This window comes from Pipistrellus hanaki (genome assembly GCF_964339955.1).
Source record: "Pipistrellus hanaki genome assembly, chromosome: 1".
In the NCBI taxonomy this organism is placed as follows: domain Eukaryota; kingdom Metazoa; phylum Chordata; class Mammalia; order Chiroptera; family Vespertilionidae; genus Pipistrellus; species Pipistrellus hanaki.
Genome location: NC_140503.1, coordinates 22795436 through 22811492, shown reverse-complemented (window position 1 = coordinate 22811492; position 16057 = coordinate 22795436). Strand labels below are relative to the sequence as shown.

Genomic DNA, 16057 nt, shown 5'->3' with positions numbered 1-16057 from the left:
TGCTCACCACAGAGCCCCCAGGACGTGGCACCATGCCTGGCACACAACAGGCCCCCAAGCTATATTTTGAGGACATAAACAAGTAGATCAAGGAAGAGGAACGGATCTGAGAGGAACAATGACTTCTGTTAAATCAGAAAAGAATGTGCAAGTTTCCCCGAGATGGTGCCACGAGGCAACTTGAGATGCAGGCCTGGCCCTGGAGAGGAGGACCCAAGCCGGTACTGGAGTCCCCAGCGATGCTCTGAGCGCCCCTCCTCCCGCCGAGGGCGCAGAAATACCTGTATTTCCTGGATGCTCTCCTCCTCTCTGGTGTCCACCTTCTTCTCAACCCCCTCGCCTCGGAGCAAGGCTTCCAGCGTGGTGCTCTCTGAGGTGAACCCATCCTTCTTCAGGGGCAGCTCTACTTCTGGAAAACAAGACCAGAAAAGCAGGGTCAGGCCGCTAGAAGCGGGAGGGACAGGAGGGGCAGGAGACGGCCCTTGAGGGCACACAGGAACCAGAGCTCCCAGAGCTCCCAGAGCTCCTGGGTAAGGTTCAAGGCCACCTGTGTTCTCTCCTCCAAATGGCGCGGGACAATGCAGTGAGGTCCAGCTTTTCTTTTTTTCCCCTTTTTTAAAAAAATATATTTTATTGACTTTTTACAGAGAGGAAGGGAGAGGGATAGAGAGTTAGAAACATCAATGAGAGAGAATCATCGATCAGCTGCCTCTTGCACACCCGCTACTGGGAATGTGCCGGCAACCAAGGTACATGCCCTTGACGGGAATCGAACCTGGGACCTTTCAGTACGCAGGCCAACGCTCTATCCACTGAGCAAAACCGGTTTTGGCAGGTCCAGCTCACAATCCCTGGGGGGTCCAGGTCGATTCCAGCCCTGTCTGCACCCTCAAGAGACAGCAGAGGTCGAGCAGAAAGGGCGCAGGATGGATATGGGATCAGACAGCCTGGGTCTCAGTCCAGCTTCTGCCACTCCCCAGCCCTGGGACTTCGGGCAAAGCATTCAAGGACCCCACAGACCTTTTCTGCATCTACAGAGTGAGGACAACAGTGCCAAGCACCCCACATGGCCATTTTGTGAGGCGAAAACGTGCTCCTTTACATTTAAGTTCTTTGAAAACTCGAACTCGGTGCATCAATGCCAGCCTCGGGTCTTATTATTCTCTCCCTCCAGCCCACCTCTCGTTCGGCAGCGCAGTGACCTCGCCTCAGCCATGCTGGCTGCCAGCTCAGGTCTGCTCCGTGAAAAGCTATTTCAACCTCAGAGGCTGTGCTTCAGAACTCACCAGGGAAGCGAAAGCCTGCAAAGCCAGGGGAAGAGAATGAGCGAGGCCCGGATCCGCAGCTGGGAGCTGCAGTGGCCGCACACCAGGGTGTTTTTTCTGAAGGCATCGGGAGTTTGATCGGCTACCTGGGGCTTGAGGTCGTGGGGCCAGCTGAGCAGTGGCAACCAGAGCTGGCCCTGCCCAGGCGAGAGACCAAAAAGAAGCTGAATCCCTTTCTCAGTATGTCTCCTAAACTGCTCTCAAAGAAAGGTTTGCTTTTTGTTGTTGTTGTTCTTTCATTAAAAACAGAAACCTCAGGTACAGGTGATCATATTTGGACTTACTATAAAATACTCCTCCAACCTCTCCTCGGATCCTGTACCTCATGCCCCATCCCTGACAATGAGATAGGAGGTCCCTACTCTGTATCAGATAAAATGAGTGCAAGAATATGAGGGGCCGAAACCGGTTTGGCTCAGTGGTAGAACATCGGTCTGCGGACTGGAGGGTCCCGGGTTCGATTCTGGTCAGGTGCATGTACATTGGTTGCGGGCACATTCCCGGTAGGGGGTATGCAGGAGGCAGCTGGTCGATGTTTCTCTCTCATCGACGTTTCTAGCTCTCTATCTCTCTCCCTTCCTCTCTGTAAAAATCAATAAAATGTATTAAAAAAAAAAAAAAAAAAAAAAAAAAAAAGAACATGAGGGAATGGTGCCCTACAAAACTGTCAGAGGAAATGAATGGCCCGGTTGTATGGGGGATTGAGAGATTAGTGTAGGGACTCTTCACAGAGGTGTGGGCAAATGAAGGGAAGAAAAGGGAATGGTGAAACAACAGCCCAGGAGAGCTAACAGTGGGGAGTCATTATCACTGCTATTCCTGGAGGACAGAGGGGAGTGTTTGCAAGAACCTGGAGGGGGCGCCACAGCAGAGCTCCCAGGCAGGGGTTGTGTTTGCAACAGAGGAGTCTCCCTCCCACTCTGCTGAGCTCTGGGGTCAGAGAGGTTCCCAGCACGGAGGCACAGGGACACATAGCTCAGCCTCTCCTTCCATCCTCATCTTCCTGCCCTGCCCTCCCACTGGCCAGCCTCAACCAGAAGCCAGAGAGCAAGGGGTTCATGTTGATGCAGCCCATGGAGATCAACTTCCTAGAGCACAGGATGGTGTACAAAGGGACAGACAGTGGATCTGGGGGGTAAAATGGAAATAACAAGCAAGACCAAGCCCTGCTTCCCTGGGCTCTGTTCTGACGCAAATGGAACTCTACCTACCCTTCCACCCCTCCACCAAAACCAGCTGCAGGCTGACCAGTCCACAGGGAGAGACACTAAGCAAACCATTAAAATGGAAGAAATACCTACCCATGGTGTCCAGCCCCAGAAGAAAGTGGGAAGAAGGAATGGTATGTAACGTCCCTTTCGAGACAAGGTCTCTGGGATTTCTCTCACCAATAAAGGCAAGCAGAAGACCCAACTCCATCAAGAAGCGATGTCACCAAATCAACCATCTCTGACACTCATCCATCCACCTAGTCATGCAACAATTATTTACCAGGCACTGCCCTGTGACAACTAGGAACACAGGAGGGGAGCCAAGCAAAGACAGTCCTGGCCTTCAGGTAGTTTACACTCTAAAGAGGTAGACACTAAACACTAAATCCAAAAAAAGCATGCAATTACAAACTGTAGTAAGAGCTTTGGAGGAAGCCAACAGAGTGAGATGAGAAGGAAGAATAGGTGGGGGTCTGTTTAGATCACAGGATCAGGGAAGGCCTGTGTGAAGTTACATTGAAATTGAGGGTCAGGAAAAGTCAACTGTCTGCTTTAACGAGTTCAGGGACCACAACCTCAGAGCCTGCTCCGATAACATATTATTCTTCCTCCCAAGTCAGAGAAGGCATCCAAATGCCAGGTCTAAAACAATTAAAGTGTGCCGGCTCATGTCCTATCATGAGAACAGATGCTCACCATCCCTCAAACATACAGTAATCATTCATATCTATCTATTTGAAGTTCATATTTTAGTAACCCCTTAGTCTTCTCAACACTAAATAAACCCTACTTTCAGAATTGTACATTTTGAGCTGGAAAAAACCCTCACAGATCATCTGTTTTAATCATCTCATTTTATAAATGAGTCACTTGAGAGGCTCAGAGAAGTAAATTCATCTAAAGTAACAGAATAGGCCCAACTGGCATGGCTCAGTGGTTGAGTGTCACCTATGAACCAGAAAGTCACAGTTTGATTCCCGGTGAGGGCATATGCCCCAGGTTGCAGGTTCGATCCCCAGTGGGGGTTGTGCAGGAGGCAGTCAATCAATGATTCTCATCATTAATGTTTCTGTCTCTCTCCCTCTCCCTTCCTGTCTGAAATCAATAAAAATATATATTTTTAAATAATAAAATAAGGCCGAAACTGGTTTGGCTCAGTGGATAGAGCTTCGGTCTGTGAACTGAAGGGTCCCAGGTTCGATTCCGGTCAAGGGCATGTATACATTGGTTGTGGGCACATCCCGGTAGGGGGTGTGCAGGAGGCAGCTGGTCGATGGTTCTCTCTCATCAATGTTTCCAGCTCTCTATCCCTCTCCCTATCTGTAAAAAAAATCAATAAAAATATATTTTAAAAAACGGAAAAGTTCCACACACAAAACTAGTGTGAGAAACAGAGTGGAAACTGAGACGTATCAGTTCTTGTGCTGGTCTTTCTATTCAAAATTTAAGATTCAAAATTAGATCATATATGTAAAGAGCCTGAAATGTTCTAAGAGCCCTCTAAATGCAATATATTATTATAAAAGTTTGAATAACAATGATTTTAATGGTACAGCAGCACTGTCCAACAGAAATATAATGTAAGCCACTTATATCATTTAAACTTTCTAGTAGTCACAATTATTAAGTAAAGAGTGGAGATTTGAAGATGGCAGCATAGGTAAATCATCTGTGCTGGCCACCTCCCACAACCATATCAAAATTACTACTAAAATACAGAACAACCATTATCCAGAACCACTGGAAAGCTGGCTGAATGGAAGTCCTACAACTAAAGAAAGCATACGGCCAAAACCGGTTTGGCTCAGTGGATAGAGCATCAGTCTGCGGACTGAAAGGTCCCGGGTTCGATTCCAGTCAAGGGCATGTACCTTGGTTGCAGGCACATCCCCAGTAGGGGGTGTGCAAGAGGCAGCTGATCGATGATTCTCTCTCATTGATGTTTCTAACTCTCCATTACCTTCCTTTCCTCTCTGTAAAAAATCAATAAAATATATATATATTTTTTTTTAAAAGAAAGAAATAAAGAAAGCATACTGACACTGGTAGGAGGTGCGGAGATACAGAATGGGCTGGTGAGCTATTACGGCCCCCACATGTGCCCCTTTTTTAATCAGAAGGGAAGTGTCTCTGTGGAGGCAGCCTGGAGAACCAAGGCATCCCAGCCCCACACCAGACCCGCAGCCTAGGGTCCCAGAGCTGGGAAAAGACTGTTGATTTAGGTCCAATCCTGCAGGGATCCCTGCAGGATTGGGCCTAAACTGGCAGTCATACATCCCTCTTGCAATCTGGGACCACTGGCTCCTAACCTCTCACCTGCCTGCCTCATTGCCCCAACTGCTCACCTGCCTGCCTCATTGCCCCAACTGCTCACCTGCCTGCCTCATTGCCCCTAACTGCCTCTGCCTCAGCCCCCCGCCACCTCGGCTTCATCTAGAAGGACATCCAGAATGACATCTAGAAGTTCATTCGGCTGTTTGGTCTAATTAGTATATTATGCTTTTATTATTATAGATAGATATGCATTACCTATGGATACAGACAATAGGGTGTGAAGGCCTGGGATGTTGTGGAGAGGGGCAATGGGGGTGGGGGTGGGGGTCATCTATAATAATCTCAACAATAAAGATTAAAATTAAATAAAAAGTAAAAAGCATCCCAGCTGGCATGGCTTAGTGGTTGAACATCAATCTATGAACCAGAAGATCACAGTTCAATTCCCAGTGGGAGGGAAGGTGGTGCATTATGCAGGAAGCAGCTGATCAATGGTTTTTTTCTCATCATTGATGTTTCTCTCTCTCTCTTTCCCTGAAATCAATAATTTTTTTAAACAACAGTAAAGAGCAACAGATGCAATTAATTTTAATAATAGATTTTCTCTAACTGAATATATATATATATAAACTTTATCATTTCAACATGTAATCAATATAAAAACATTAATGCAGTATTTTACATTATTTTATTCTCATTAAGTCTTCAAAATCTGGAGTGTTTTATACATATAGCACATCTCAATTCCTATTAGCCACATTTCTAGTATTCAGTAGGCACATGTAGACAGTGGCTATTGTATTAGGGCAGGTTGGTAGCCATTAAAAGTGATGTTTGCTATGATTTGCTTTCAAAAAACAGGAAAAGCATTAAATATAGTTCTTAATGTCAGCTGCTTAATACAGGCCAACTGCCATTCTAAGACAGCATCCTAGCTGATCTCTGGTTTCAGAGCATTATGGGTAAGGCTTGCAAGGTCAGGGTAACATGCTAATAACCAGGGCCTCCCAGCCAATCAGCACAGCGTACAATCTCTGGCCCTGACCACAGGAGGTCCAGGCTGGAGGGGAAAGATGATAATAGGCCCAAGCTTTTACACAATGTGTGCCCAGACATGCTCCCTGTTGAAATCCCTGAGGGATTTCATTGATTCCGTTTTATCCGAACACACCTCATCTAGATGTAGGATTTAGTCATTCTTTAAAAGTGTACTCCATCAGAACCTCACACAAATGTAGGGACCACATAACCTGATGGGAGCCATCAAACCTTTAACATTGAAAGAAAATGGTCCAGAACACACACATAATTCATCTTTAAATTAGCCTGATTTTATCCACATGGATATAAACCCACGGATCGTTGCTCTCTCCAGAGCGGCAGCAGCTGTCACCCAAGCCAGCCGCTTCCCTGGGCCCCGTGAGCAGCTCTGCCTCCACTTCTAATTGGGAACAGAGATGCTCCTTGGGTGACTTCCAGCACGATCCATCACACCAGAGACAGCTTCTGTGCAAACCGAAGCAAATCGGTTTCCAAATAAGAAAAAAACCTCTTAGACAAACGAGGATTGAAGCACCAAAAGTCTTTAAAGAAAAAGAAGAAAATAAAATCACAAAGAAAGGCAAAGAAAGTAAAAAATTGCTAGTGAAGAGCAATGGCCTGCTTCTCCCCCGGGGCTATGGACAGGGAGGACAGGGCAGCGCCCTCTTGCATCAAAGCCACAAGCTTGCCGAAACCGGGTTTGGCTCAGTGGTAGAGCATCGGTCTGTGGACTGAAAGGTCCCGGGTTCGTTTCCGGTCAGGGGCATGTACATTGGTTGCGAGCACATCCCCGGTCAAGGGTGTGCAAGAGGCAGCTGATCCATGTTTCTCTCTCATCGATGTTTCTAGCTCTCTATCTCTCTCCCTTCCTCTCTGTGAAAAATCAATAAAATATATACATATATATAAAAAAAAAAAAAAAAAAAAAAAAAGCCACAAGCTTTGGACACAGGTGCCCCACGCCTACCACCAATACACCAGAAGCAAAGCTTCCACTGGGTTGCTGGAGCCACTGAGCTCATTAACAGGAAGCAGGCAAGATGAGCCCGAAAGTACAACATGGGAGCACAGTGAGTAATTAAATCCCAGGTCATTTAAAAATGCGCACGCCTGGATGTCACAGGCTCATGGAGCTTCTGACTCCTCATGCGTTGTTGTGGGTGTTTTTTTGTTTTGTTTTGTTTTTGTTTTTTTGGTGTGTTTTTTTTTTTGGGGGGGGGGAGGGGTCAGGATGGAGGACTGAAAACCTGCAAGTCATATATGGATTATAATAAAATATGCCACATAAAAAAACAGATTAAGACAGTTCTTCTTTGGGGAAATATACAAAGAGAGGAGCTGTCTGTTAGCTGTCGAGTTTGCAAGAGATACCATCTTTCGGGAGGCTGTGTTCTGCCAACAGACAGACTGCCCCGAGGGAAATCGCAGTGAAACACCCGACAAGGCACATCCATCCGTCCATCCATCATGCGCTCTCGGCGAGGCAGGGTCCCGGAGGTAGAGTTATGGTGCAAAAAGGGAGGGAGAGGAATCCCACAGACAATGGCAGACAATCCTCCTGCTACATCCTAAGTGCTCATTTTTTTTATTTTTAACCTGCCTCTAGTTTTTCTATAAAAATACAAATGTGCCGTTTTCTCTCTGGATGCTTATTATTTCAAGGAATTAAACTCATCGTATTTCCTTGGGTTTATTATACATCCACGTGCACCAAGGAGCAAGGAGCTTAAGAATCATTCCTTCATTTATCCCCATCAGACCCATGGGGGGAGGGGAGGATATTGTTCTCTCACCCCACGGGGGAAGAGATGGGGGAGAGCCAAAGACCTGATTTCCTGAGATGGTGACAGGCCCAGGAATCCATCTGCTCATTCCTCAGGGGTGCCATTTTCTTGGCTGCCGTTGACTCCCTGTGTTGTGATTCATAAAGCTCAAAATAGATAAGGTTCACATGGAGGACCCGTCACCCAGACTGCACCCTTCGGGCCCTTGTTCTCGCGTGTTCAGGAATCCTAGAATAGCCCAGCCTGCGTGGCTCAGTGGTTGAACTTCGGCCCATGAAACAGGAGGTCACGGTTTGATTCCCTTCAGAGCACATGCCCGGGTTGCAGGTTCGAGCCCCAGTGTGGGGGGTGCAGGAGGCAGCCGATCCATGATTCTCTCTCTTCAGTGATGTTTCTATCTCTTTTTCCCTCTCCCTTCCTCTCTGAAATCAATTTTAAAAAATTTGTTTTTAAGAATCTGAGAATAGCCAAAACCGGTTTGGCTCAATGGATAGAGTGTTGGCTTGGGGACTGAAAGGTCCCGAGTTCGATTCCGGTCAAGGGCATGTACCTTGGTTGAGGACATATCCCCAGTAAGGGGTGTGCAAGAGGCAGCTGATCGATGACTCTCTCTCATCGATGTTTCTAACTCTATCTCTCTCCCTTCCTCTCTGTACAAAATCAATAAAATATATTAAAAAAAAAAAAAAAAAAAAAGAATCTGAGAATATCCACACAACAGGAGGGTTGATCATTCCCCCAATGGCCTCTGGTTCCCACAAGCTGCTGTACCTACCCTTCCCCCTTCTCCCCCCCCCAACCCCCACCCCCTCGTAAGCCAACACAGAGGCCAGAAACACAGATAAGCATCCCCCCACCCCTGAGACACAGAAAAACGCCCACAATTAAAGGAAGCTCACACCGTGCTGGCCACCACACCATGCCAGGGCAGCTTAGCCGCAGGGGCGGGAAGGAAGGCTGATGGGGATGGACTGAGTGCTGAAATAGAACACAGATAACTGGAAAGTGCAACAGGTGGCCCCTCTGGGGTAAAATGTCAGCCCTAGTGCCCTGAACACACACTTGGCCTTGATCTCATCCGTAGAGCTGGGAGAACAAGGCCCACTTCCTGGTGTTGTTATGGGGCAGGTAAGGTCATGGATACGAGGGAGAGCTGGGCACAGGGGGCGAGCTCAATTACTGTGCGCTCCCGGCCTTCCGTCTACCAAAGTCTCCCTCTCCTCGCACTTCTCCACAGACTCCTCCACCGCTGACACTCTCAGAGCCTGAGAGACGGTGGGGCACACCTTTCCACCCCGCCGGGCCAGGAGAGAATGGGAGCAAAGAGGACAGAGGAGGCCGAGGAGGAGGCCGAGCTCGAAGGCTGAGGTGCCGGCCCCGCTTCCGTCCCAGGGTGGGCTTTGGCCTGCAGATTCGGAAATCATGGCAGAACCACCTAGAGGATGCCTTGCTCTATTCCTTTACTTGACAGATAATTATTAAACATTTACTACGTACCAGACTCTTTCCTAGGTGCTAGCGACACAGCTGTGAACAGAAGAGACAAGAACTCCTGCTTCGTAGATGGCATATTCTAATGGGGGAGAAGAAATACCTAAAATAAGCCTTCCGGGCCGCGGAGCTGTCAGTGCCGGCTCCTCTGCCAGGAGCACAGTGAGCAGGGGAAGAGGAGGCCCTGAGTCAGGGGCGCCTCGAAGGGCGGCAAGGTCCCTGTGAGAAAGCTGGCTTCAGCTCCAAGTGCGATCGGAGGCCACGGAGGTCTCACGCAAGGAGTGACACGATAATGCTTGCACTTTACCGGGATCGATAATGACGGGGGTGAGGGCAGAAGCGGGACAACGGCAGTGACTGCAATGCTGAGTGCAGAGCCGCACCAACGAGCCCAGGTGGGTGCTTAGGTGAGGTCAGTTCATGACAGAGAGAAGCCCTGTCCTCAGGCACTTGCATCCTGGTGGGCAGACACATCCAGAGGCGGTACGTGCTGAGGTCCAGTTCCCTGGCCCCCCGGCAGCAGGCATCCCACAGAGTGAACAGAGTGAAGGCCAGGTGCCCAGTTCTCAGAAGAAGGTGGACCAGCCGAGGCCCCGGACAGAAGGAAAGACAGCCCGGCGGGCATTGCCTGGCACACGCTGGTGTTACTAAGAGCAGGGAAGTCTCGCCCAGTTTATCTCTTTGCCCCAGGCAATACATGCCAAAGGACTGAGCTCTTTAAAGGGAGGCAAGGCGGGAGCTGGTGAAAGCTATGGTTCTGCTCCAGGCGAACCAATCCCAGAGCCTGACGCCAGAGTTCCTCTCCTCAGAGCAGAACACAGCGGACTCGGAAAAGACTCCAAGGCAGAACGCGTTCCCCTCTGGGCCAGATCGCACACACCCTTCCAGCTGGGCAGGGATCGCCCTCAAGTGCGCCCTCGGTGCTGGGGACAGGGTCAGTGTGGCAGAGGCCCCATCGGCCGCCCAGCGGTGCACACCGAGAGGGCATCCCAGGGCCTCCTCACGCTTGCCGCGCCCTCAGCTCCACCATCCACATGACACTCAGAACAGCCCTGTGAAGTGAGCAGAGCAGCTGCCACGCTGCATTTTACTGATGAAGAAACAGAGAGGTTAGGTAACAGCTTAAACCACACAGCCCGTGGGTGGAAGGGTCTGAACTTGAACCCAGACCTTAAGATCCTTGTTTGATGTATTTTTTTAAAAATATATTTTATTGATTTTTTACAGAGTGGAAGAGAGAGGAATAGACAGTTAGAAACATCGATGAGAGAGAATCATCGATCAGCTGTCCCCTGCACACCCCCTACTGGGGATGTGCCCGCAACCAACGTACATGCCCCTGACCGGAATCGAGCCTAGGACCTTTCAGTCCGCAGACCGACGCTCTACCACTGAGCCAGACGGGTTTCGGCCCTGTTTGATGTATTTTCTCCCGCAGAGCACAGCTATAGTGCCTACCAAGGAGAGGCAAGATGCAACGCGGGGACAGGCCCCCCAGGCCAGGCTGGACACGGGATGGGAAGGCAAGGCCAGCTGCTGCTGCAGGCTGCTCCTCTGTGGCTCCGTCTCCCTCGTCTGTGAAATGGGATAATGAGAGCTGAGCTGTGATCTTCAAGCCTGAGATCAAACAACGGGCACCTTCCTTCCCTTCATTCCTTTGATAAATCTTTACTGTCCACCTACTATGTGCCAAGCCTATGTTCTGGGCTCTTGGGATACAGATGAAAAAAAATGGTGTGCCTCCGCCTTCAAAGCATGTGCCTGCCAATGCGGGCTGTCCCCAGACCCAGCTCCTTCCCCGAGACTGCCAGGAAGGTTTAAAAAGCCGCGAGCAGTCCCGGCATGAAGCAGGGGCTGCCGTGGCCTCCCACCTGTCTCCCTCTCTCACCCTCAGGAGGCCGACCAGAGCTGAAGAGTAAGCTGCAGGCCCCAGGATGGATGGATGGCTGCAGGCTCTGACACTGCAGGAAAGAGATAAATGACTGGTCATTTCCCCCTGATGCACTTGAAGGCATCCATTCTCCCAGACTACCGAGCTCAGGCATCCCCCAGCCCCCCACAGAGACCGATAAGCTCTGACAGATGGGGTGGGAGCTGGAACGTCCTTTCCCCTCGGAAGGACACAGCCAGACGCCTCTGCGAGCCAGGAGAAGGTCACGGTGTCCACTGGCTCACACCTGGCTAGGGCCTCCCCCAGCTCACCCAGCCCAGCCTGCCTCATCCCGGCGAGGAGCACACGGCGGGGGGTGTGGGGGAGGCCAGGGGGCAGAGGCAGCCGGCTGACAGGCTCATCCATCTCTGGCTACATGCTTGGCACATCGGCACTCCTGAAGTTGTTCCCGGACCGGGAGGGTGCCGGAGGGGCCCGGGGGACTGTCTTGAGGAGAAGAGAAATCGCGCCGAACATCCGAGAGCAAAACTGTGGAACAAGCCTGGAGACGATTAGAATGTGGGCCATGTACAAAAGCAGTGGGGAACTAATTAAGATGCAGGATTTTCAAAAGCTGGGAAGTTGGCCGGGCCTGCTCCCATCTGTAGAGCTCAGGCAGTGCTGGGCGGTGGGGACAGCACCCTCGGCCAGGGAACAGGCCTCTCCGCCCTGCCCAGCAGCCGGGACTCCGGCTCTCTGTCGGGATCACTCGCGTGGGGGCAGCCCTCAGAGGGTCCCTGCGGCCTGTGGTTGGCCGGCTAAGGCACCCTCTGCTTTTGAGCACCCCAGGCTGTCGTCCCTCCTGTGCATGGTCCCCCAACAATGTGTGGTGGGGCGATTCCCTTGGTCATTCATCCCCAGTCATTGAGCGGCTGCCAAAGAAAACCATGAGAAAGAACCAGAACTCTATTCCTGGCTGCCTTCCCTCCCATCACCCTTGGAATTGGCAGGCGTGGTCGGGAGCCGTGCTCGCTCCCCAAGAGCAGAGTTACCTTTCGGGAGCAGGAGGAGCGTCTGTTGTAAGAGCCCGATTGGTCTGAGGACAACAGGACGGGTGTGCGGAGGGTCCCGGAGCCGCACGGAGCCCGTTCCAACAGGCTTCCTTCCCCTGGGGTCCCCTCCTCGGCTTCCCCGCGGTGCCCCCTAGGAAATTAACTTCCTGATTCTGTGCCACAGTTTCCCAGCCTCTGCCACAAAGATAAAATCTGCCCCAGACCATGGGGACCAGAAAGCCCAGGGTTGGAAGAGGCTACATTGATCTAAGCTGATGATCCCAGCGTTTAATCCAGAGGGATACAAGGAGAAGTTTGTTCCCAGCCTTTTTCGTTTCTTCATTAAAAAAAAAAAAAAAAAATTTTTTTTTTTTTTTAAAGACAGACAGAGGAAGTAGGGGGAGTTGAAGGCCTCGTTTCTCATCAGCTGGCCTTTGCCCAACATCTGTCCTGCTCCAGGGCCTTCTGATGGATATTCACTGTCCACCTTTCTCTCCTGCCAGCTCAGCTCCCCCTTCCCAAGGACGGAGCTCCATTTTGGGGGAAGGTCCAAGGATGCTGCCCTCGGGCACCGGGCCCCTGGCCCGAGCCTTCTTGTTGCACAAATTGTGGCGGCTGCACCAGGAGACACCTTGCCGTCGCCTCTGCAGCCAAGTGCAAGCGGCAGGGAACACTGAGCCCCATTGTCAGGCAGCGGGAGAAAGAACCGCGTGCGTGTTGTCCTTCAGGCGCCCAGGCAAGGAGGAGGTTGCGAGATATTCACTCAAGACCGATTGGAGGGGCGGTGTTGGACGTGAGAAACGCACAGGTTCAGGGACATGGAGGCGGCTTTCCAATTCCAAAGAGCTCTCAGCCCCGTCCCACCCCTACACAGTCACGTTTGTATCTTGAGCAAATAGTGAAGAAACACAGGTGGGATGGAATGTGCACAGTGAGGGAGAAGGGATGAGGACAGCAGGACGGGGGTGAGCTGTCTAATTTAGCCTGAGAACAAACAACAGCAGCGATTGGCTCTCTACTCCTGACCCAGCAATGTGTACTCAGGAGGCTGAACCAGGAGGGGCTGGTCTGCAGCCCTGTCCTCAGACCTTCTCAAGGTCCCTCAAGATTCTTGAATATGCACCTGGTTCCCGGTCAGAGCTCTCAGCTCTGCAGAGACCTGGGGTGAAGGACCACTCTGACCCACGTGTCACCCTGGCTTTTGCTGCTGAAAGCTGCCTGCCCCAGGCTAGACTCAGGCAAGGAGACAAAGGGAGACCCGAGGGACAGGCTGGGTGTTAGCATGATACATTGCCTGTGGCACCCCCTCATTCTCTGAGGAAGGGTCTGACAAGGAAGGAAACTCATGCCTTGAGACAATGTTGCTTCAGGCCAGCGCCCCCTGTCTCTCACAAATCAGGAGAACGCCTCTCCCTCCCCGTAAGGAGATGAGGGTGCTGATGGTGGAGCCCACAGGAGGCTCCAAGAGTCAGAGACATAACTAGGTGCTTAGGGCTTGTCCAGGGGAGCTCGGGAGAGCCCGCACTAGGAGGCTGGAAGGGAAGAGAGAGAAGAGGAAGAGCATTATAGGGGCTGGCAGTGGAGGAGTGCCAAGGGTGGGTTGGTTCATTTGTGGGTTTTCCTTCAACATAAATTCAAATAAATGTAAAGAGATTCAGCCCAGGGTGAACAAATCCGTTATCGATTTTCAGCAAGGGTTGCCCATAATGTTGCAATTTGCTTTGCATCTTTCCACTTAGCAATAGATCTTGGACATCTTATAAGACAGAACCGTATTCCATTTTATAGTATTTAAGTAGTGTCCTATCAATGGGCCTTCTGGTTGTTTCCATTCTTTGTTGTTATCGTTACAATGTCACAAAGGCAACCTTCTACCCTGTTACTACATAGTTACTTGGAGGATAACTTCCTAGCAGCAGGATCTCTAGGCCAAAGGGCACGTGCTTTTTAAATACTGACAGGTCCTATGCACTGATCTTCAGGAAGGTTACTCCCAGCTCCACCGCAGTGGGTGAGAGAGAGCAGGTCCCGAGCCTCTCGCTCCATCTGCCTCCTTCACCTGCTCCTCTGCCCCTGAAGACCTCGGTCTCCATCCGTCCACCCGCTGACTGTTCACCCCAACCAGGAATACGCAGCAAGTTCTCCAGGGACTCTGACCAATGATTCTACCCTGAGTCACACCTAAAAGCACCAGCCGAGAAACCTAGTCCTTGCCCTAACCGGTTTGGCTCAGTGGATAGGGTGTTGGTCTGCGGACTGAAGAGTCCCAGGTTTGATTCCGGTCAAGGGCATGTACCTTGGTTGCAGGCACATCCCCAGTAGGGGGTGTGCAGGAAACAGCTGACCAATGTTTCTCTCTCATGGATGTTTCTAACTCTATCCCTCTCCTTTCCTCTCTGTAAAAAAAATCAATAAAATACATTTAAAAAAAAAAAAAAAAAAAAAAAAAACCTAGTCCTTTTTGAACCCAAATCAAGTAGAATACAAATAAATAGGAGAGAATTGTTTTAAAATACTGCCCACGTGGACCCTGTGCTTGAGAAGGATATACCCAAAAAAACGGGAGATCCTCTCAGCTGGAAACTGCATTTTGCCAATGATGAGGCAGAGACACTGACGGGGGCTGAGATCCAGCAAATCCAGCGTGTGCTGTACTAACCCACCCTCGGGGCATCGTTGTGTAACAGTTCACCCACAGGGGGCACCTTCTTCCAAGGCACCACCTGGGCCCGCCAAGGCCCTGGAGGGAGGCCCTTTTCTGAAACGTTGGCTTGTATGAAAAATCCAAATGCAGCCACATGCCGGGCGGTGCATTTCTGTGCTGCTTCGCTTCTCTAGAAGGGCCCCGATGCTGTGAGGGCCAAGGCCAGACTCCCAGACACGCCCCTGGTGTCTTGATTCACAACCTGAGGTCGCAGACTGGTGTCGGGGTACATCCTGAGAGCCAGGCCCGGCCTGGTAGTACAGACTCAGCGCAGGACACGGAAATGGCAAACATCTGGCCCACGGCTTTGGGGGTTCCGTTTTCAGGAGTAGGCCTGATTACCCAAAGAGGGGCAACAAGTCCATCCATCAGAGAGCTTTGTCATTTCAAAAGCTGTTCACTCCAGCCAGGGGTTCTGGTGGCCTGGGCACTGGCTGGCCTGTAGGGTGAGCCTGCCTCAGGTGAGCCTAACTTAGATGGGGTGTTTTTCCACCTTGGGATGTGGCCACGCCCCTGAGGGTCACCCTCGTCAAGGTGGGCACTATCTTCCCAGAGGGCCCTCCCCCAGGACTCTGGCATCTCAGGGGCCGGGCCTTTCTACCTGAGCCCAGGAACAGCCCCCTCAGCTTCTGCCCAGGCATGAGGGAGAGGCCAAGGGAAACTTTCTAATGATCACAGATGCACACAGGTGGGCACCTGGCCACAGCAAACCCTAGGGTCCATCTTTTCCCTCCGCACACAGGTCATGGCAGGTCCAGGGATGGGGCAGTCTGAATCCAGCTGTAAGCCCGGCTGCTCCGTCGTCTGCCTCTGGGAGGCCAGTGTGCTCAATGTACACGTCCGTGCATGGAAGGACCAGACACTCATAAGTAGCTTCCTGCCTCAGTCCCACTCAGTGAGGCCTGGTTCTCCGGTGTGTGAGCAGCCCAGTAAACTCTCCTTAGCTCTGTCTGCAGCCTGACCTCCCGTCCTGTAAAATGGGCTCATTTAACCTGTCCTTCCCTCTCTGCCTCCCAGAGTCAGGACCAAGGAAGTGACATACATGAAAAGGCTTTGTAAACTAGTGTGCTTTTCAGACACTGGTGATATAATGATGATGAGGCCATCAGATCGCCCCATCCCCGGGTGGCAGTGATTGGTGGGACAGACATAAACCCAGCCAGCTCAGCTGCTGAAGGAGACTCGCCTTTCTGCTGGGTGTGGCTGAGCACTGAGGCTGGGGCTGCTGCTGGCTACCTTGCCTGCCACGTGAAGAGAAGAGGGTTTGGGGGAAGGAGACAGAGAGCCCTCACTAGGAAGCTTGAG

At 51.1% G+C, this 16057-nt stretch overlaps 1 protein-coding gene across 3 annotated transcripts in view; it reads right to left on the bottom strand.

Moving 5' to 3' along the window:
• DPF3 (double PHD fingers 3) overlaps positions 1-16057 on the bottom strand; it is a 250785-nt gene that overhangs the window by 110106 nt on the left and 124622 nt on the right. For all 3 annotated transcript variants that reach the window (XR_014795854.1, XR_014795855.1, XM_084893529.1), the window contains exon 4: positions 282-409. Coding sequence is in view for 1 of the 3 variants with exons in the window: in XM_084893529.1 (XP_084749655.1) it covers positions 282-409 (128 nt within the window). In the remaining 2 variants the exon portion in view is untranslated. The remainder of the gene's footprint in view (positions 1-281; positions 410-16057) is intronic.